General features: G+C 36.1%; 1 protein-coding gene and 1 long non-coding RNA gene across 3 annotated transcripts in view; one reads left to right on the plus strand and one right to left on the minus strand.

Annotated features, from left to right (window-relative positions):
- Window positions 1–12,844: 12,844 nt before the first annotated feature.
- LOC124633027 (sodium-independent sulfate anion transporter-like) overlaps window positions 12,845–22,784 on the plus strand; it is a 34,004-nt gene continuing 24,064 nt past the window's right edge. The window contains exons 1-4 of one of the 2 annotated variants that reach the window (XM_047168116.1): window positions 12,845–13,092; window positions 14,716–14,899; window positions 18,648–18,843; window positions 19,098–19,318. In XM_047168116.1, the coding sequence (XP_047024072.1) occupies window positions 14,723–14,899; window positions 18,648–18,843; window positions 19,098–19,318 (594 nt within the window). In that variant the 5' untranslated portion in view covers window positions 12,845–13,092; window positions 14,716–14,722. Of the gene's footprint in view, window positions 13,093–14,127; window positions 14,222–14,715; window positions 14,900–18,647; window positions 18,844–19,097; window positions 19,319–22,784 lie in introns of those variants that run through there. The other variant, XM_047168115.1, reaches the window with a different exon arrangement.
- On the minus strand, window positions 20,774–21,453 carry LOC124633033. The gene is made up of 2 exons (XR_006984698.1): window positions 21,362–21,453; window positions 20,774–21,276 (listed from the first exon to the last, which is right to left on the minus strand). It is a non-coding gene; the product is annotated as an uncharacterized LOC124633033 (long non-coding RNA).

Here is a 22,784-nt window from a genome sequence, read left to right on the forward strand (position 1 = left end):
TTTATTGTCGTGCAAATTTTTTCTCTCAGCGGCATGTGACTTGTGCTACTACGTATGATTGTTAGGCAGATTGGTACTTATTATGCTTCTGACATAGAAGGAACATTGATGCCATACTTACCAATAAATCTATAGATTCTAGATCAAAGTATGAAGTCTACCTCTATTATTTCTTACGAGATGAGGTTAATTAGTCAGAAAGATAACCTATTGTAAAGTAAAACACTGTATATCATTCTGCACGATTTCCTTACAAATAAACCGGCCAAGTGCGAGTCGGACTCGCGCACCGAGGGTTCCGTACAAATGCTGTATAGATAAAAAGTGAGTTTCGCGCCAACCGTTCAGTTTAGAACAATCATAGTTATGGTAATTTCGTGAGAGTCAAAGTAGTTAATATTTTTTATTTTATAATATAACTAAAATAGTAGGCCAGTACCTTGTAAAAGTTATTTTATTGAAGTTATTTATATACAACATTTTATAGTCATCATTCAGAAATCTGATTGAAAATAACTAATTATGTCTTAAAGGTCATGGGGCATATCTGACCCGCTTTGTAAAAAGTGTCGGACATGAATCAAAGTAGTTTTAAATCGTGGAGAATGGTATGACGTTTCTTTGAATATAAATATTTTATTAAAATTCCATGGAGACGAATGTCCAGGATCGTTTGAAAAATATAAAAGACAAGCAGTTTCAGAGGATTGTACAGGTTGCAATGCTAGTTTTTATTGTTAAAGACATTTCATAAAGAAGGAAGGTGCCAATTCGGATGACCAGGATCTGATGAGGATCTGGAAACCCTGAGAAATCGAGGGCAACTCTTGAATATTGTAGGCACGCATCGAGTCATAACCAGACATGTGAGTGTATTTTTGAGGGTATTGGTAAACAGTGAAGGTTTGGAGCTGATTTGATTATGGAGACTACAGAGAGTCAAGGGAACTCCCGAACGGTATGTTGCAACTACCACGTGTTTAGGCTTATTTTATTCGTATTGGCGAAGACTTTCCACAAAGATAGGTTTGACTGCCATTGTGGGATCGACAGCTAAGATCAGATATAGTTATGGGAACTCCTTTACAATTTATAACGTAACCTTGTGTTGGAGCTTATTTTATTTTAGGTGATGAGAATTCACTACTAACTTGGGTTAAAGCAGCCATTTCAGGAATGGGATCTTTTATTTTTGAGGGATTAATCACCTAAAGAGCCCCAGTTTCAGGTTTTTTTCGAAACCGCCTGACGACTTGTAGCTGTCGAATTGTAACGACTTCTAGAGAGTAGGATTCGGCGCTGCTGGCTTTACGTTTCTAGAGCCCTGACAAAAGTGTAATTCTGTCACTTTCTTTGTTTTATAAAGTCGGCATTATTTTATTTTGTAGCATTTTACAAACAAATCCAACTTCAAACATATATAAACCGGCCAAGTGCGAGTCGGACTCGCGCACCGAGGGTTCCGTACAAATGCTGTATAGATAAAAAGTGAGTTTCGCGCCAACCGTTCAGTTTAGAACAATCATAGTTATGGTAATTTCGTGAGAGTCAAAGTAGTTAATATTTTTTATTTTATAATATAACTAAAATAGTAGGCCAGTACCTTGTAAAAGTTATTTTATTGAAGTTATTTATATACAACATTTTATAGTCATCATTCAGAAATCTGATTGAAAATAACTAATTATGTCTTAAAGGTCATGGGGCATATCTGACCCGCTTTGTAAAAAGTGGCGGACATGAATCAAAGTAGTTTTAAATCGTGGAGAATGGTATGACGTTTCTTTGAATATAAATATTTTATTAAAATTCCATGGAGACGAATGTCCAGGATCGTTTGAAAAATATAAAAGACAAGCAGTTTCAGAGGATTGTACAGGTTGCAATGCTAGTTTTTATTGTTAAAGACATTTCATAAAGAAGGAAGGTGCCAATCCGGATGACCAGGATCTGATGAGGATCTGGAAACCCTGAGAAATCGAGGGCAACTCTTGAATATTGTAGGCACGCATCGAGTCATAACCAGACATGTGAGTGTATTTTTGAGGATATTGGTAAACAGTGAAGGTTTGGAGCTGATTTGATTATGGAGACTACAGAGAGTCAAGGGAACTCCCGAACGGTATGTTGCAACTACCACGTGTTTAGGCTTATTTTATTCGTATTGGCGAAGACTTTCCACAAAGATAGGTTTGACTGCCATTGTGGGATCGACAGCTAAGATCAGATATAGTTATGGGAACTCCTTTACAATTTATAACGTAACCTTGTGTTGGAGCTTATTTTATTTTAGGTGATGAGAATTCACTACTAACTTGGGTTAAAGCAGCCATTTCAGGAATGGGATCTTTTATTTTTGAGGGATTAATCACCTAAAGAGCCCCAGTTTCAGGTTTTTTTCGAAACCGCCTGACGACTTGTAGCTGTCGAATTGTAACAACGACTTCTAGAGAGTAGGATTCGGCGCTGCTGGCTTTACGTTTCTAGAGCCCTGACAAAAGTGTAATTCTGTCACTTTCTTTGTTTTATAAAGTCGGCATTATTTTATTTTGTAGCATTTTACAAACAAATCCAACTTCAAACATATAAAAAAGCAACAAGAAAACAAAAGCAAGAAAGAAATTAAAAAGATGTTAGGTGCATCGGTCTAGAAGTCGGTGTCTAGAGGATGCATCTATATTTATTTAACCACCGAGATCTAGACCGATGCATATAAACAGTTTTCTTGTTGTTTTAGAAGTTGTTTTTTTTTTTTGTAAAAAGTTTTTATTTTTAACTTTTGTGAAAAGTTCTCGTCAATACGAATAATATAAGCCCAAACACGACGTAACTAAAACATACCGAGTTCTCTCGACTTTCTCACGTCTCGTCCTTTCTGATAGTTGCCCTCGATTTCTCAGGATTTCCATCATCAGATCCTGACCTGATGACAATGGAAATAAACGGCGAGTATACTCTTTCACTACAAAGAAATGATTTCTCAAATCCGTCAAACTTGGTCGTTTAAATTCCCCATTGAAATGAGGAAAATATTTGATGTTTACACCTGATTTTCTCTAGATTCCCATGGTTCACATTGATGCGACTAATGCCATAGTAAATCAGAGCCTTTATCATTATACTGTGCTATATTTCGTTCGTATCCGCCGTGGGTATGGTTTTCATACTAAGGTGCCCAATGACCTTTGAATGATTTAAAATTTTTCACAGTTTAGAGGCCATTATATTTAAGAAGTGTTTGATATGAATTTCACTTTTTATTCAAAACTTTAATATCTCTACGCGTTCATGTGAAAAAGGGTAGGTAGTAAGTTTATAATTATGAAAAAAAATATTTTATGTCATGTAAGCAAAAATAATATTTTAATATTTTATGTAACTTCAAATTTATCATTTTCGCAATTTTTCCTTTATCTGTACTATATAACGTTGCTTCGTGCCGAATTTTAAGATTCTGAGTTCACGGGAAGTACCTTGTAGGTTTTGATTCCCTAGCGTGTGACGGAAATTCGTCTAAGGTGTCGGTAAAACTGCTGTATCTTTTGATCGCGTTAACTTAGAAGTTAGATTTTTTCATTGCTTAAAGGGACAATAGACCTAGGTATTTGGTATAAATTTCAATTTGGTACCTTTATTCGTTCGTGAGAAATAAGGTAGTAAGTTTTATTTTAGTAAAATATTTTTATTATATTATATAACAAAAAAAATGAGATTTTCGCAATTTTTCCTATATTTGCATTATATAACAATGCTTCATGCCAAATTTCAAGATTCTGAGTTTACGGGAAGTACCCTGTAGGTTTTGATTCCTTTGCGAGTGTCGAGAATTTGTTGAAAATATCGACATAATCGGTTGTATCTTTTGATTGGCTTGGCTTAGAAGCTTGATATTTTCACAGCCTAAAGGGACAATAAACCCGAGTATTTCATGTGAATTTCAGCTTGATACGTCCACGCGTTCTTAAGATAAAGGGTCTTGACAGACAGACAGACAGACAGACAGACAGACAGACAGACGGACAACAAAGTGATCCTATAAGGGTTCCGTTTTTTCCTTTCGAGGTACGGAACCCTAAAAATCGCTGATGTAACTTTATTACAACATACCGACATAATCAAATGATGCTCGTGACGATGTCGGGGAATCCCATTGAATTGGTTGTTATTTATGAACTGATTGTAACCCACACGAGAATAGAAAACAATGTAAAAGTATTACCTAGCTACTATGTCATTAATCTGTTATGTAATACCTATGTATATATGTCTTTCACTTGCTACACGTGGTCCGTAGCTGTGATAAGAAAATTGTAATCATGGGTCTAAATTATAAATATCTAATCGTCATGCTCCTATTCGTCAGGTTAAAATCAGACATATTCCCGCTCCTTGGCTCACGCCTGCTATTAAGGATTTGATGGCCACCAGGGATAGAGCCAAACGGAGGCTAAAGCGCTGTCCTTCAGACCGCAACCTCTCTGCGTATAAAGAGCTCCGTAATCGCTGCAGTCGTATGTGTAGAGATGCAAAGAGACGCTACTTTCATAATTCTCTTGACAACCGTAACCCGTCTGAAGTCTGGAAATTCCTCAAATCTGTCGGCATTGGCAAGTCTCATGCTGTTTCTAGTGGTGTTTTTGACGTGTGTGCCCTAAACACTTATTTCTCACAACCCCCTATTATTTTGGATCCGCACGTCAAATCCTCTACTTTGAATAGGCTTGACTGCTTGCCGAAGCCGCTGTGCTCACCTTTTGAGTTTGATGCAGTAAATGAGGAGGGTGTTAAGAAAGCTATTCTTGCTATCTCCTCCACTGCTGCAGGTAATGATAATTTATGCTCAAGAATGATTCATCCAATTCTATCTTCTGTCCTTCCAGTCTTGACTCACATTTTTAACTTTTCATTATTTTCTTGTACTTTCCCTGATGCCTGGAAATCAGCTAACATTATCCCCCTACCTAAAATACAGAATCCTGAATCATTGACCGATTTCAGACCCATTTCTATCCTTCCGTATCTTTCCAAGGTTCTTGAGCATATTGTTCATTGCCAACTTTCTAGCTTTCTTTGTAAAATTGATCTTCTTAGCCCTTTTCAGTCCGGTTTCCGACCTGGTCATTGCACTTCTACAGCACTGTTGAAAGTAACTGACGATATTCGCCAGGCTATGGACCATAAATCCCTTACCATACTTGTCCTACTAGACTTCAGCAGCGCCTTTAATTCTGTTGACTTCGATATTCTGCTTGGAATCCTCAGATCTTCAAATTTATCCTCTGCTTCTTTAGACTGGTTCGAGTCTTATCTCAAGGGGCGCTCGCAGCGGGTTCGTCTTGATGATTCTTTCTCTAATTGGTGCTCACTTGTCACGGGTGTGCCTCAGGGTGGCGTTCTCTCTCCTCTTCTCTTTTCTATATTTATTAATACAGTCACCACTGTCATCTCCTGTAACTTCCATCTCTATGCCGACGACTTACAGCTTTATCGTCACTTTGTGCCGCTTGACGCGGAAGTTGCCTTGTCGGCCATGAATCATGACTTGGAATTAGTTGATCAGTGGGCGCGTTCGTTTGGACTACTGATCAACCCTAGAAAATCCAAGGCCTTGATCATCGGTGGCAGAAATATGCGGAGTAGGCTAGATTTAAATGTTTTAACCCCGCTCTGCCTTAATGGAGTTAAAATTGATTTTAGTGCTACGGCTAAAGACCTTGGTGTGATCATCGACTCCAACTTATCCTGGACAGCTCAAGTCGCTGAAGTCAGTCGGAAGGTATATTATACATTCCACTCGCTCAGGTGCCTCCAGAACTTCTTACCCTTGGAGACCAAAATCTCTTTAGCCCAAACCTTAATCCAGCCCATTATTGACTACGCTGATGCCTGTTATTTGGATGCCACCGAGGAGCTCTTAAACAAGCTTGAGCGTCTGCAAAATATCTGTATACGTTTTATCTTTAATCTTAAAAAATATGATCACGTCTCTAGCTTTCGCAGCACTCTCAAGTGGCTCCCAATTCGACTTCGCCGGAACACTCGCATTTTGTGTTTATTATTCAACATCCTCTATAACCCTAAATTTCCTTCGTACCTTCGAGAGCGGTTTTCCTTCATCCGTCCTAATGATGCGCCTTGCAGGTCACATCTTAGAACAATTCTAAAATTTCCTTCCCATTCCACCGACTTCTATTCCTATTCCTTTACCGTTCACGCTGTTCGGTTATGGAATTCCCTTCCCCATGAGATTAGAGATTGCCAAACTGTTGGACTTTTTAAGAGAAAAGTTAAAGAACATTACCTGTCCATTGCATCATAGTTATTTTATTTATTTATATATATATCTAGGTATATATTATTTTATTTTTGGGTATATATTATTTAGTAGGTATATATTCATTATTTACGTATTGTTTATGTAGGTATTATACAATATACAGCTGTTTTCTTCCATTTTAATTTCTGTTTCCTTTGCTTTTTTTACACACTGTCTACATCTCTTTTATTCTCTTTTTCCTTTCGCAGGTATGCTGGAAGAGATTTCTTAAGAAATAAGCATTACCTTTGTAAATTCTTTCTTTCCTGTCATCTTTCTCTATTATGTGTGTGTACAAAAATTTGTAAATAATAATAATAATAAGCCCCGCAGGGCATCTGAGGCGGATGACGGGGAGTAGCGACCCCGCGGGGCTATATATCCGAGTGCTCCAGGGAGAGTATACTGTCCCCCACCTCCGGCTTGCCGGAGTGAAGCATGACGGGGGATAGGTCTCCCGCCTCTTGGCTTGCCTTCATCGGCCGGTCAGAGTGGAGTCGCTAGAGCAAGGTTAGTCCTGCTCGGAGGGTAGGTGCCTCGTGGTAAGTGGCGAGTGGGCCGGTGATGCTGGACCCACAGGGAGCGCGTGATCTGCGTTTAAAGTCCGCCGAGGTATCCTCACCCTTCTCAGTCGCTCATGTCCCTGTTGCCCTCTTGTTGCTTTTCAGTGACTGATTCCCGGGGGCCCAGTAAGTGAGTTGGCGAGTCTCCACCTGCCATTTTAACATGTATTTAATACATTGTCATCGGCAGGTGCCATAGTTCCCGTAGTTTCCCCATTCCTAGTCCATTAGCATCCCATCACAATAGCCTAAGTAGTTTTTATCCATAGTTAGCAATAGTTTAGCACAGAACCGGGGATTGTTCTTGGGTACATTTCTATAGTGTATACAGGGATAATCGTCGGTTTTGTGTTACCATTTCATTAAAGTTGTCTCAAAAGGGCTTCAGCGTGTTGGCTTCGGCCCCACGTTCGCCTTCCAAAAATCCGGGACTCTGTGTAGTCCCGTGGTCGGTTAGAGACATACAAAAATAATAATAATAAATAATCTAAATACAATGCTAACTACAACAATTAATCAAATTAAATTATTAGATCGTCCGATGATTTTGGGTTTTGGTGGAAATATACGGTTAGGTATTGATTGTAAAGTTGCTCTAAATGGATTTATATTTATTTGCAAAAAAGTTATCACAATTTAGGAATAGCCGCAAAGTACGTCATCATACGCAAACGCTAAGACCCTGTCACTAATTTTCGATTAGGTTGTATTTGTAATCTTTTTGCGCCTGCGTTGGCGTGTTTTTATATGAAGAAATAACTAAAGTGTACTAGGTCTGGGTTCCTTCATTGTCAATATAATTAAAAGTGTAATACAGAAATCAAGTCACTAACAATCAATCCATACTCGAGGCTAGATATAAACGAGTCGGACTCGTGCACGAAGGGTTCCGTAAATTACAGTTAAATCAACCTATCTCAAAAACTATAAGAGATACTTTGATCAAACCAAAAATCGTTGAAAGAGTTAATTAGCATGCATCACCTCTATTTTTTTTAGAATTTTATACCCCTCTTTCTTTCTCCTGCCCTGTTCCCAAATATTACTTGGGGTCGGCGCAATATGTCATTTTCTTCCATTTTCCCCTGTCACTCGTCATACTGACACTCACTCCCTTCCTATTCATATCATCTTTCAGGCAATCCATCCATCTTTTCTTAGGTCTTCCTCTTCCTCTCCATCCATCTACATTCATACTTAGCACACACTTTGTTGCATGCGTATCATCCCTCCTCATTACATGTCCATACCACGACAATCTTCTACTTCTCATCTTTTCTGTAACTGGCGCTACTTTCAGACTTCCTCTAATGTAATTATTCCTCACTTTATCCATTCTTGTAACACCACACATCCATCTCAGCATTCTCATTTCTGTTACATGCACTCTCTTCTCGTCCCTCTTTTTCAATGCCCAACACTCCGATCCATACAGGACGACAGGTCTAATGACGGATTTGTAAATTTTGCCCTTCAGTTTGAGGGGCATCCGCGGGTCACAAATAGCGCTAGTTACCTGTCGCCACTTCATCCATCCAGTATTGATCCGATGCGTAACGTCCCTGTTCACCTCACCGTCACTTTGGACGAGTGAACCAAGGTACCGGAAGTCGGAGCAAACTGGTAGGGGCATGCCGGCTAGGGTTATGGTCATGGGTCCCGAAATACCGCCAAAATCACAATGAAGGTATTCGGTTTTACTCCTGCTCACCTTTAAACCCACTGTCTCCAGTCTCAGCCGCCATGCCTCCAGTCTACTCTGGACCTCTGGCCCACTCTCCCCCACCAGAACAATGTCATCGGCGAAAAGCATACACCAGGGTGCCTCCTCCCGTATATCTGCCGTAAGCGCGTCCATTACAAGCAGGAAGAGATACGGGCTGAGGGCCGACCCCTGATGTAAGCCAACACCTACACTGAAGCTGGTGGTAGTGCCCGCTGCGGACCGGACTTCTGTACGGCATCTGCCGTACATCGCTCGGATCAACTGCACATACTTCCCTGGTATACCTTTCTCCGAATTTTATACCCCGTAGTTATAAAAATAGAGGGGGGGGGACATACTTTTTACGACTTTGAGAGCTGATATCTCAAAAACCGTTCACTTTAAGAAAAATGTTTTTTAGAAAACTTTATATCATTTTAAAAGACCTTTCCATTGATACCCCACACGGGTATGTACATCGAAAAAAAAAATTTCATCCCTCAGTTACATGTATGGGGGGCCCCACCCCCAATTCTTTTTTTTACTATTTAGTGTCATATTTTTGTAGCGGTTCATACAACACATATTCCCATCAAATTTCATCACTGTAGTACTTATAGTTTCCGAGTAAATCGGCTGTGACAGACGGACAGACGGACAGACGGACATGACGAAACTATAAGGGTTCCGTTTTTGCCATTTTGGCTACGGAACCCTAAAAAAGAAAAATATCCTATGCATATAGGCTTTTTCGTTCGAGATTTTCGAAACATTCGTAGCAAAGCCTATTGAATATTTTAGTCGTTGTCTATTCTCTACGATTACAAATCGCGTGTTTACCAGCTCAGCTAAAGAAATAATACTACAGTGATACCCTTTGGACACTCCTTTTTAAATCTTCACGCGTTATGCGATTTGCCCGTGAGCTGACTCAGGCCCTATTGTTCGAGGGTCGGATTCATTTGCTCCTTTTATAAAGATACGTTTATCCTTAAGAAAGGAAAATATTAACTGCTTTTTTTGTGTACTTACTTGTATAGGTATTGTTTGATACATTAGTGAGATTTGATTTCAGAATCTGTTAATGTGGAGGAGATTTGAATGGATAGGTATCTGAAGGAAGGTAGGTACCTTAGTGAGCATAGTGAGCCGTGTTTAGTCAGGAGCTCAGAAGAGCTGGGGCCTGATTCTCCTAAGTTAATAATGTCAAAATTGAATAGAAATCGAATCAAAATCGAATCGCAATAACAGTTTTAACCATATCGGGCATTTTGCTACTAATATAAGACCAATCGTATTCCAACGACATTCGATTGGTTTGCGATTGGTCTGCCATTTTGGTGATTTTGGTCTATACGGTAGTTTACTCTACAATCATATTGCAATCGTAAATCATTTGCAGACAAAATGATTCATTATTAAATGACAGAAAAGGATAAAAAGGTTTATTTCCAAGAAAAAATAGCGGAATGCCACATTCGCTTCAATCGTAATCGAGTCGTGAAAGGATCTCAGTCGAATCGAATCGTATGGCACTTAAGTAATATTAGGAGAATCGGACCCCTGATTGTAACTTGATTCTTATAGTTTAGAAAATTAAAAAACCCAATAGCGTCAAATATAATTTAAAATTGCTTAAATAAAAATATCTATCTTTTCATTAGCATCCTAAAGCCACACACCTTATTATGCAAGTTAAGAGCTTATAAGGAAAATGATAAGGTAACTTAATATTTTGCGCGCCAGAAAAACATTTGCTATTCTATTAATACTTACAACCATTTTATCTACGTTAGGTTTTTCCCAGAACTTTTTTGTGAAATGCCAAGCGCTCAGTATTAACTGACTGACTGGCATTAATTTACCGATGGTAAATAATCTTCCTGATAATCGTGGTACAGATGGATATTGAAAAAAAAAACTTAGAAAAAACGATTGTAAACAGTCTACTAGTTTTAAGAAACCATGGTCAAATAACGCGATATTCCTACGGGTGAAACTTGACAGTAGGTACGTGAATACCTATACGTTTTAAAGTTTTGACGATAAAGGAGGAATATGTGATGGTACGGATCTAAGGAACTTAACCATCTTCTAAATAATTACTCTTATCTATAAAAACTTCAATTGCGTTTAGTTTGCACATTTACCTAAGACCAATCCACGAAATTCACACTTATTTTTCTAATTACCGCCTGTTCTACGTTACAACTACTTATTCGTTTGTTTGTTTGTTTGATTGGCGTGATAGTGCAGTAGTGAGCTATTAATTGGAGAATCCTTATAAAGATAATAGGAAAAATAATTTATTTCAGTGATGTAACGTCTTGAGAGAACTTCGACCTTGTCTGTTTACGTAGATAATTTATAAGTAGTATAGTAGTACTGGGTAGTTGTTTTTAGTTGCAATTTGAAAAATGCACAAATGTGTTAAAATTATTTTTGGAAATTTGGGATGGATTTATTCTTGTTTGTCCTATTGTATGTTTTTGAGAGTTTGTGTTGCTGTTTTCTACATGGTCAATTAAATATTTCAGACCATTTTTTATTACCTATATTTTATAAGTGCATAATTGCAAATTGATTGATTCAAGTAAGGCGAAATTGTAGAACAAATACGCACGTCTGTAGATGTTATTAGTTATCTAGCTAGATATATGGCCGAAAAAAGGTTGGCGCCAACTCTAGGTATTCAATAAATGCAAGATTTATATTATAGTTACTTACAAGTAGTACGCATGTTTGTAAAATTAATTCTCAGAATGGTTATTCTAACTGCTACCTTATAAGTAGGTACCTACAGTTTAAACTTCCGTATTGGCTTCGTATCTCAACGCGAAAAATACAGGTGAACCTTGATGAAAACTCAACCAATTACCTAGACAATGGTCTGTTAGAAACCATTAGTGCTCTATGAATTTGAGGAACTAGGTATTTACTCACTATTACAGGGCTTTCAATTAAACCACTTAACCATCGTTTTCTCTACTATTCTAGTCGTCCAATTTATTATCCCACTGATGAGCAAAGGCTATTTATTATGCTTTGGAATTAGCTAAAATTTTTCGGGTCCTAAGAATTTCTAAAAGACACAAGAACTAAATAATCTATACTAATATTATAAAGAGGAAAACTTTGTTTGTTTGTTTGGTTGTAATGAATAGGCTCAAAAATTACTGGACCGTTTTTTAAAATTCTTTCACCATTTGAAAGCTACATTATCCACGAGTAACATAGGCTATATTTTATCCCGGTACGGGCAGTAGTTACCACGGGACGCGGGTAAAACCGCGGGAAAACGGCTAGTTTTAGTTAAGGTCAGTTGGCCAAACTATATAGCACCGTTTGACATTTGCGTCAACTTTATGGTTCGAGCTCGAGAAGATCGAGAGATTCTCTGGGACTGAAGCGGGTTACGCCATTTTGGCCATATGTTGTTCGTTTTACGCCTAGGTCCATTCAAAATTGTAAAGACCTGTAAATACATCTGCATCTACTCTATCTTTGAATAATTTGGAAGTTCTGTTAAGGGCTACACAGTGGGCATAAGGAATTCAAAGAAGTGAATAAGGATATATTTTGACAACCGATGTAATTTCCGATACTGAATAACCGATATCGAAGTGTGACTGTACTGAGTTGCTAAGTAAGTGTTCATTTAAAAATTACTGAGAACGGACCTGTTCTCTCAAAGTACAAAAAATCGTAGAAATCGAATTTAACATTACACAAGATTTCATAAGATATTTGACCGCGAAACAAATTAATTGCAACACAATCACGGTTCGAATTGATAATGCTTTTAAAAATAGAACCTCAAACATAATAATAACTTTTTGACTTTGAAATAAATTGATTGATTTGTTAGGTACTTCCTACTGCAAATAATACGTATTCAGAATGTATGAAAAGTTGAGTTGACTTGGTTAAATTACTCTCAGAAAGTAAGATAATTAATTGAACGAGAACTACCCTATAAATTGGAACCTCTTTTTTCAATAAGTTAATAAAGAAAAAAAAAAGTGAAAAAAGGAGGGACCTAGCTCTATGGATGCATCAGCGTTCGAATTCTAGTTATATTCAAAAGCCCGTCTACTCTGTGTAACGGTGATTAATATAATTAGCACATTATTTCAGCGCTTCATTAGTGATCAAACTTTTTATGGCGCTTTAATTTTGTCACTACGTTAAGTGGAATCACAAACCGTAACAGGGAAATTAACTGATTGCGAGATTGTTGTCAGTCTGCCATGAGGCAGTTTGTATAACGTCGTTGTCGAATGCGCTGGTTAAAAAAGTTTGCGACGCATGCGCGGTTGCCGATATAAAGGCGGGAAAACTTTGTTTGTCTGTGTAGTTTGCGTGTCTGTGGTGTGCGTTTTTGAAATTCGAATGTTATTTTTGAGAATGGATTGCAGCTTTTAGTGGTGTTCTGTGATATTATTGTTTTATTTATATGTTATTTAATTTATTAGTGGTTATTCATACAAAATACCTATATATGAAAGGTAAGTTCATTTCTTTTTACCTTAGCGTCCTTGACTTTCATCTTGAAATTGACATAGTAGGGAAATAACCGGACTGTAATTTGCCTGCCTGATGGGAACGAGCAATGAATTCAAATCACTATAATTGTCGTAGAAGCCACGTAATTCCGGCTAATGATTGTGTTTTTGTGTCTATCTATTGTCAAGTTTTTGAGTTTACCTTTTTATGAAGTATTTTTTTCATGTTTCCACATATTATTGTCTTTGTGTTTTTCTTCAAGCACTGTGAGACTATAATCAAAGTGTGAGACATTGACAAGCAAAGATGATCATAATATTTGAGACCGGTAAACTTACAACAACACAACCAAATATTTGTTTTATAACGTGAATCATTGTTTGAAATACTGGAATTCAAAATAATTCTGCGTTAAATATTTTTGCTTTTTGTACTAGCACGTTACACATTTAGGGCCTATTTTTAAATCCTCATTTAAGTTCTAATCGAGGAATATAAATATAGCGATTTGACTAGTCCGTGGGATTAACATATTTTCTAACCGTATCGACCGGTAATAAGATAAAAATTAAAGACTACTGTTAGGGAATGTTTTTTTAATACATATTTACCTCAATCCTCCATATGAGAGGAAGCCGTAGTCCAGCAGTGGGGCGATGAAAAGGCTGTAACAGTAACTTATTTAAACCTGCTTTGGTCTGGTGAGGCCTTCAAATAGGCTACTTTTTATTCAGCAACAGAAATACCCACGTACTTATTAGGTACATGGTTCTTACAGTCGAAGATTGAACCCAAGAGACAGTGCTCCTGGTAACGGGCTGAAACAAACGATGCTGATTAATTCAATAATAGGTATTTTGCTGAGAACCGTTACTTCGTATGTGGTATCAGTAACATAAAAACTTCATTATCAGTGCAATGTTAATGGCCTCAAATTGATCATTCAAGTTTTCCATTACGATATCTCAGGACATCATGATAATCGGAGATCAAGATCCGATACCGATTTATAGTTAATAATATTATTTCTTACCTTCGTCAGTGCAATAAATTATTTTTACATTTACAGTCGTATTGAAGGTTTTGTGATTTAGTTGAGAAAATGAGGATTTTCCATCCTAAAAGATGCTTGTAAGTGTTGTTACAAAAATACGTTACCGAACGTATTTATAGTTAATAATATTGAGTCTTACCTTCGTAAGTGTAGGTAATAAATTATTTACACACTTTAAGTCGCATTGAAGGATTGTGATTTACTTGAGAAAATGAGGGTTTTCCGACCTAGAAGATATTTGTAAGTCTTGTAATAAATGTATCAAAAAAATGCGTTACCGTATATGATGATTAAACTAAATAGGGATAGTGAGAGTAGGTAGGTAATGCTTAAAAGCGAAGATTATTTTTAGATCAATTTGGCAAAATATCCATAAATTAACTATACCGATCTTTTTCTTAAGAACTTTAAAGATAGAAAAGAATGATTAGTCTCTCTGACTTGACAAATAATGTCAGTTAAACTTTCGAAATGCATGTTGTAATGTTAAATAATATGCTTTTCATTAAATAAGAATAGGTACGTGTTTTATTACGACGAGTATGTGCATTAAGCTGTTTCTTCGTTGCAGCTCAAACATGTTGAAGGTACCGAATCCAAAGAAGTTGATACGCAGAGTGTTTCCCATACTGCAATGGTCGAGGACTTACGACGCACGAGCGGGGGTTGGAGACTTAATAGCCGGTATCACCATCGCACTTACATTGGTACCGCAGTCTATTGCGTACGCATCCCTTGCAGGATTTGAACCCCAGGTACTGTCTCAGACTTGTATTGTTGACGAAATTTCCACATGAGCACAGTGGCATCAATCGTTCCACATGAATGAACATGTAACACGTCAAAGGCATGTCCAAGGTTATGATCGGATTTATGGAGGGAAGCTGTGTTTACGTTTAATTAACATACCTAACGAGGTGGTAAATGTGTTACCATAATTCAGTAGAAACACAGTAATACGACGCTTAATTAGTTACATTTTACGTTTAATAATTTATGCGGGAAAATGAGTTGATGTTAAGTTTTCCCTGAGATATTTCCTTTGGCCTTAAATTATTTATGACCTTTCCGGAAGATTGCGATCCAGCCTCTTCCAATGTCACAATTTTAAGAAAACATTGTCAAATATGGTGTAGGTATTAATAAATTTATAATTATAATTATATTAATAATTTTTAATTATACATAATGTACCTATGTATTTGTAGAATAAAGTTGTGTTTCTATTAATTAAGTAGACGCACGGACACTTGATTAAATCGTTGAGAGATACATTATTATCACCCTTTTAAATCTGGTAAATAAAAAGTCATCAGGATTTGATTTATTTCCAATCAATTAATTGTTATGATTCAAATATTGATTATCATATCATAGTAATTTCCATTGATAAATAATTGTGATAGCGGAGTTGAGGCTATCGCAAAGCGTGAAAGCATTTAAAGATGAAAGAAAAGTTATAAGGAAATTAATTATTTTTATTAGCCTTTAAGTCACTTTTTAAATTCTATTTTTGAACCAGTCACAGCCGACTGCTTGAAATAGACGTTTAATTAAACAGCTAGCCTTTTGACTGAACAACAACGCTGTTCAATCACAAGTCTGTCAGAGTTGTTGTTTGTAGAGTTTGACCGCGAAAGAAATATCAGTTCACGCTCCATTGACGATCGTAAAAGTAGTCTAAAAACAACCTATACAAATATTACGGAGATGAGAATCATTCTTATTGTAGGGCTTCTCATAATACGATAACGGACTTTCATTCATTGATAACATCCGCCGTTTCAAAATGCGTGTAGTATGTACTCATTGTCATTATTCTTTATGCGTGACACTATTTTGTAAGAAAATCGTTCTTGGTATTTGTAATGCTTTTAATTATGAACAATATAAATATTAAGCAGATAAGCTAACTACAAGACTGTTAACCATTAAGCATTTTTTATTTTTCACAGGTGCCTAGTTTTTGTTTATTAATTTTAAAATATCTTTGACCCAATTGAAAAATTTATCCAATTGCAAGTTATGACAGTAGACGCATTATTTTCTTTAAGCTAGCGACTTCTTTCCGTGTTTCTAAACGTATTCGGCCTTGGTTCCTCTCGCTCAAGGACCGCCCTCAGCGTCCTCGCTAGATCGCCACCGATGAATTTATGTATGGGGTGAAGAGACACAGGGTTAGCGCCAGTAACGGAACGGGATCTTCACTCAATGTGCTAATGGCGAGAATAAAGTAAAGCATACATTTGTTTTTAAATGTTTGAAGTTCTATAAAATACTCTTCGATTCGTATTTCTTAGTTATATTAGGGGGCATTTTTTAAAGAAGACTGTTTTTAAAGATGACTAATTAAAAAAAATATATAACTTTTCCTAAAAGGTCCCGGAAGAGTACCTACTCAAATTGTACACGTTGGTATTTCCAAGAAAATTATCCTGTGTCTATTGTTGGAACTGAAATTCCAAAAATAGCTTCTGTATTTCAGAGGAAAAGCCAATAAAAATTAGTTACGAGTATTATTAGCACTTCCCTGTGCTCAAAACAAAAATATTTCGTTTTATGTAAAAAAATAAGTTAAAGCGAACTTGGAGTACCTAACTAATATTATTTTTTTGTGTCTGATTTTGGATAGCTATAGGTACAAATATCAAGTCAATATATCATGTCTCAACGTCACACAAATAAAATGTTGAGCTGAATTTTAAGGTATAGTTTGAATTTGCTATGCAGATGGCGTCAACGTGAATCTTAATCTTGAAATTATACATGCAAGGGGCGCGGGCTGTCTCTAGTATTATTATTTAAATCCCAAGCTGTGCTTTAATAGTGAGCATTTAAAGTTTTCGTAATATTCCAATGATAACGAGTTCTTTAGATACCCGAAATTTTCCTGCTCATTTTCTCTCAAGTTTGTTGAAATACATTTTTCTTTGAATTATTACAAATACATACATATTTGTATTACGTTTGTATTTCGTGTACTTAAATAAAATACATTTATAGCCATGATTTCAGATCACGTTTTATTTATTATTCGTGTACACACAAATCTTCAATAATCTTCGTCTAATGCTATAACAATGAATATAGTCAACATTGAGCAAAGGTGCTTATTCTTAGTAATACACAAATCTGTTTTGTTGGCGGTACATACCGTGGCACCTGTATTTGTAATCGCGGCTAATGTAAAAGTTTTGTTATTACGCTTGTAGGAAACGGATACTTTGGCCTACCTACTCAATTCCCCGAAGTAATCTTCTGTACGTTTCAGAGATTAATTACCACTCGACGCGAAATAAGTAGGTATCTCGTTATTTATGATTCACAGAAACTTCTATTTATACTTATTAAATAATACGCAATTTACAGTTAAATATTAATAATTTCAGGTACAAGGTAATTACTTTGTAGAATTAGCAGATTATATTATTTGAATAGAGAAACAGGTAAATCTCAGCTGTAAGATTACCAAAATTATTTTTAACTGAGGCCGAATCCTTATAAAATAAATTGGATTGATTTCCAGTTAATTATTATCTTTAGTTGGTGGCTTTAACAGCTATTTTTATTACCACAAGGAAGGTATATTGGTAACCCATCTGGTTACCATACCATTTGTGGAAACCTACTTAAACAATCAATGGGCAAATACTGAAACTGGATCTTGTAGTAGTTTTCACCATTGAGTATTATTTTTCTTTGTGGTTTTCACTGTAATAAATTAATATGCAGCTGATAAAAGTTTGTTACGTGTATGTAGGTAAATATTTGGTCATTGAATTTATTTACACGTGTACCTAACAATTACGCTGTTTTCTTTGAAAATATAATAAAACATAGGTATTAAATCAATAGATGAGCTGTATTAAATCAAAGTAATTTCTCGATGTCACTTTCCCCCATTAACTGTACGTATATGTTTAACCAACTACTATGTGAGTATTATTGGGAAGCTAGACTATCGTTCAATTCGCCAAAAATGTTTGGTAAATGATGCCTTGTGTAGGTATATTGTAATAAAAATTAATAACAACACCAGACATTCATAACGACGATTGATGCCATTTTGTTTTGTGAACCTAGGTATATTATAATCTTATCATTATGGTCGGCGACTTCTACTAGAGGATGTAATGATCTTAATGTTTGATTATAACTCATGTTTTGATAATTTCTAGATAGAGGTTCCGATGGCTTTTTTTTTGCACAAACAACTAAGTATTTTGACATGAACCATTATTGAATGTGCTGTTTTATAATAATAAATGCTTAACTTGAATTCTTATAAAAATGGTTTTATAGCAGTTGCCATCTCGAGAATAGCATTGCAATAAATCTTTACCTAATGAATTTATAAAACAATAGATTTAATTTCAATTGAAATGAATATAAATAACTCGTTCTAGATTATATTAGGTAGAGCATCCATTGTTATATCTTGATTTTGAGGCAAATTATTTATTGGAAATTAACTTATTTCTAAAAGTATGTTTTTTCTTTCAGTATGGCCTTTATTCTTCATTCATGGGTCCGTTTGTGTATGCGATTATGGGAACAAGTCCCCAGGTGAACCTCGGTCCGTCAGCGTTAATATCCCTGCTCACGTTCACGTACACAAATGGGACTAATCCAGACTTCGCCATACTTCTTTGTCTCATGGCTGGTATCGTGCAACTCGTGGCCGGAGTTGCACAACTTGGTAAGGTCCCTTTATACTTTGTCTAGTGGAAATGCTGTGCTAGTTTGTTGATGTAGAGTTGAATGTTCCATTTATTTCGCTGTAGGAAATTCTATCTAATCAAATAATGTTGCAAAACGATCATACGTCTTCAATTCTGCTAATAAAGTGTCTTTAAGTAATTGAAAGGTTTTAATTACTCCTGTTACGAAAGAAATTTTCTGATAATATTAAATTAAAAAGTCTATATAGTATAATATGTGTATGTATTCTAGGTTTCCTAGTGGAATTCATATCGTTGCCTGTAGTATCAGGCTTCACGTCGGCAGCTGCGATCACAATAGCCTCATCCCAAGTAAAAGGCTTGCTGGGTCTTCGGTATAACGCAGACACATTTGTGACGACTTGGGCGAACTTCTTCAAGCACGTGCATGAGACCAGATTAACTGATTCCATGCTTAGCTTGGGATGCTGCCTCGTGTTAATAGGAATGAGGGTGAGTACTTAGTTCTTAAGAGTGAGTCAAAATTTTCAATTGTAGTTAAGGAGCTTTGAAGTCAATTCCTGGTAACTGCCTTCAACATGGCATTCATATCGCATATGCAATTTCATAATTTTTATCAACATTTTTCAAGTGAAATCCTTTCATTATACAATATATTTATCATGTTTATGTTAGTAATGTTAGTTACTTGTCTACCATTAAGGGCCTATTACACGAACGTTGGTGTTAGGGTGCTTCGATATTATGTATATTGGTAAATCCACATCAGCGTAGAAGGATTTTGAGGAAAGGGATTGCTGGTTTTATGGGCGCTGGCAACATTATTAAAGATAATGTACGTATATTACCATAACATAGGTTTATTTATTACTCACGTTACGCTTACTCGTACTCTGTTCCATAATGTTATAGTCTTTATGTATGTCTATTACAAAAATCCTATATATAATATCTTAGTTTGTAGGCTCATAATGTATTGGAGAGATAATAAATACACTTTTACTTTAATTTAATAAAATAGGTCACAACATATAGAATTACGTTCAGCGGCTATAATCCTAAGTGGCAACTTTCAGAAGCGTTAACCTTTTCTAGGCAGAAAACAAATATTTTATTAGTTGTTACTGTAGTAACGCTAAAGCTAACATTTGTAGACGGTCGCCTAACTAAATGTATCCTCTTGTATTATCCGACAACATGTTTACAAGGCTTTGTCGTGTCACTTAGAAGTTTTCTAGAGAGCCTTATACCTATAGATTGGAAAGCAATCTAGTTACATATTTATTGTTGTAAGATACGTACCGTTAACGTTTCTATGTTATTTTGTAGATAAAGAGGACTTAATTTTTTTGTTCAATTAATCTGACTGAATATTTAATCTGGAATACTTTAACCACGTACCTAATATACGCGCTAATATCATTATAGTTCGGCCATTCAGAGAATGCGTTCCTGACACGTCGCGATTGAACTGACGACGTAACTTTGCAATGGCGTTGCAGTTACGATAAAAATATTTTTGCTGGTTGTTTACCGTTTTAACAATTGAGGAGCATTAAAACAACATTATTATATCAATAATCAATGAATGTTATTACGTCGTCAGTTCAATCGCGACGTGTCAGGAACGCATTCTCTGAATGGCCGAACTATAAAACATTTAATTTCTTCTGTTGAATATGCCTCACATCTTTATTGCCTTCATTCTATCAAGATGTTCAACGTTTAACAAGTACCTAATAATTTAGTGGCTAATCTCTAGAACCCAATTATCCGTGTACAAGCATTATAAATTCTCAACTAAGTCCTAAATGCCTACTAATTACGGTTTCCTATAGTTCAGTCCATATATTATGAGACACTACGTGAGCTCACTCACTTAGGAGCAAGTTGGACTGTTTATTTGTTAATTTCGTCGATAATTCAATACGATACTTAAATATGAAATTTCATATCTGTAGCATGTTTGCAACCTGTGCCGACCGGGCTCTAAAGTTTAATAAAAAATGGTGTTTTGGTCTGACGTTTTGGGTTGATCCAAAACTAATTAAAATGCAACAAATAAAGTAAATATGAGTAATACTAAAAAAATATCAATACAAACTTTTATTTAAATACAAATTATAATAATAATGAATTAGGGTAACTTCTCTTTAGTGTAGTTTTTTTACAGTCTGGATACAGATTTCTATGTTCCTGAACACAACGCAACAAAAACTGATTTCGCTCTTCTTCAGCCGTGATAAGACCATTATAATCTTGCATTAATTTAACAGCTCTTTCAGCAGTGTCATTTACGACCTTCAAACGACTTAATCGTCTTCTAGCTTCCAAAAAAGCAGGATTGTCACCCCACGAAGATACGTCTTCCCGAAGAAAACTGTCGTCGATCTGTAGTCGAGATAGAAATCGTTTGCTTCTTTGAGTTACAAAATCATCCAGCGTCATATCTGAAATAAAGAAAAAACCATTAAAATAAGCAAAAACTAAACCACAAAACTTTGAAAAAGAAACAAGAAAATATTAAGTACTTACCAAACAAATTTTGCGTAATTTCTTCCTTCGATGGGACATAGCGTTTAGAGGAATCTGAACTTTCATCTCTGTTTAAATTATTAATAATTTTTGTCTTGGTTTTGGTATCAACTTCTTCATCAAAGAGTGATAATATAACTGTTTCTTCACACAAATACCATAAATGACGAATAAACTTGCTTATGGATGCCTTGGAAATTGTCGCGTCTACTTTTTCATATTCTTTTAGAGCTTTCAAAAAGGACAAGTCTTGGTTAGGTGCTTTAACTGCCATTGTACATTCGAGCCAAGGTTTGGTATACAAGGTGACGATAAATAAACAAACATCTTGTAGAGCATTTTTGTTCTTTGCAGTAATTTTAAGTTGCGATTGAAGCAAACATATTTTTATAGAATAGATTGCTCTCGCCATCCATCGCGCTTGATGCAAAGCTCGGGGGGCCTGAGTTTTAGTTTATACACTGTGTCTCCTCCTAAGAACACAACGCATAGTTCAACCAATTCGCGGTAATCGTCTCTAACAAACAGTTCAGTCTTATAAAAAGTTAACAAAGATGTAATGTTTGCCTTAGCAATATGTGCTTTAACGAAATTTCGTGCCTCTTTTAAAACTGTTTTCAGGGCAAGGAATCTGAGTACTAAGTTCAGAGTTCGAAATCTGTTCCTCATCCGAATTCTCAAGACATTCCAAGTTATCTATCGAAGAAGTAGATGCAACAGCCAATAACTCTCTTTGTTTTACCTTTCTTTCCTGTTCTTCCAATCGTCTTTACCTATCTCGTTCTTCTTTCTCCGCCAATTTTTTGTCGATTCCACCTAAGCATCCCGGTCGACCTGGCTCTCTCTGTTTCCTTAAGAAATCTTTGTCTTCCTCTATCTTCATTCTGTCAAAAGCATCTGCATGTGCAATATCAAATAAGTTATCAAGGTCTTTTACAAAGTTAGTTTCACGATTCTTGAAAGTCAACTGAGTTTTCTTACAGTTTTTTTGCAGCTCCCTCCAAACATGATATAAATCAACAAGTTTCTTCACGCAGTTAGGGATTGTCTTCGTAGGAATTCTGGCTTTTTCCCAAAATATAATGCACTCTCTTATAACAAGATTCGCACTTTCACTAACAGTCAGCTTGACTTCACGAATATTGTAAAATAAAACGGTGAGAACTTGTCGATTAGATGGTAATTTTGCACCATTTATCTGGTGGCTTGGCAGTCCGATAAGGAAAATATTTTGTTTATTACTTCGTAATTTCACAGACATTTTCACAAAATAAACAACAAGGCACTAAAAATGTTAGAAATCACTTATGAAATGACAATTGAAACTCGCAATAACAGGTCGCCGCGCTGCTCCCGCGCAACTTGTATGGACAAGTTAAAAACTCAAGTCGGCACGGGTTATCGCTTATAAATCGGGCTTATA

This window comes from Helicoverpa zea, chromosome 9 (assembly GCF_022581195.2).
Source record: "Helicoverpa zea isolate HzStark_Cry1AcR chromosome 9, ilHelZeax1.1, whole genome shotgun sequence".
Classification (NCBI taxonomy): Eukaryota; Metazoa; Arthropoda; class Insecta; order Lepidoptera; family Noctuidae; genus Helicoverpa; species Helicoverpa zea.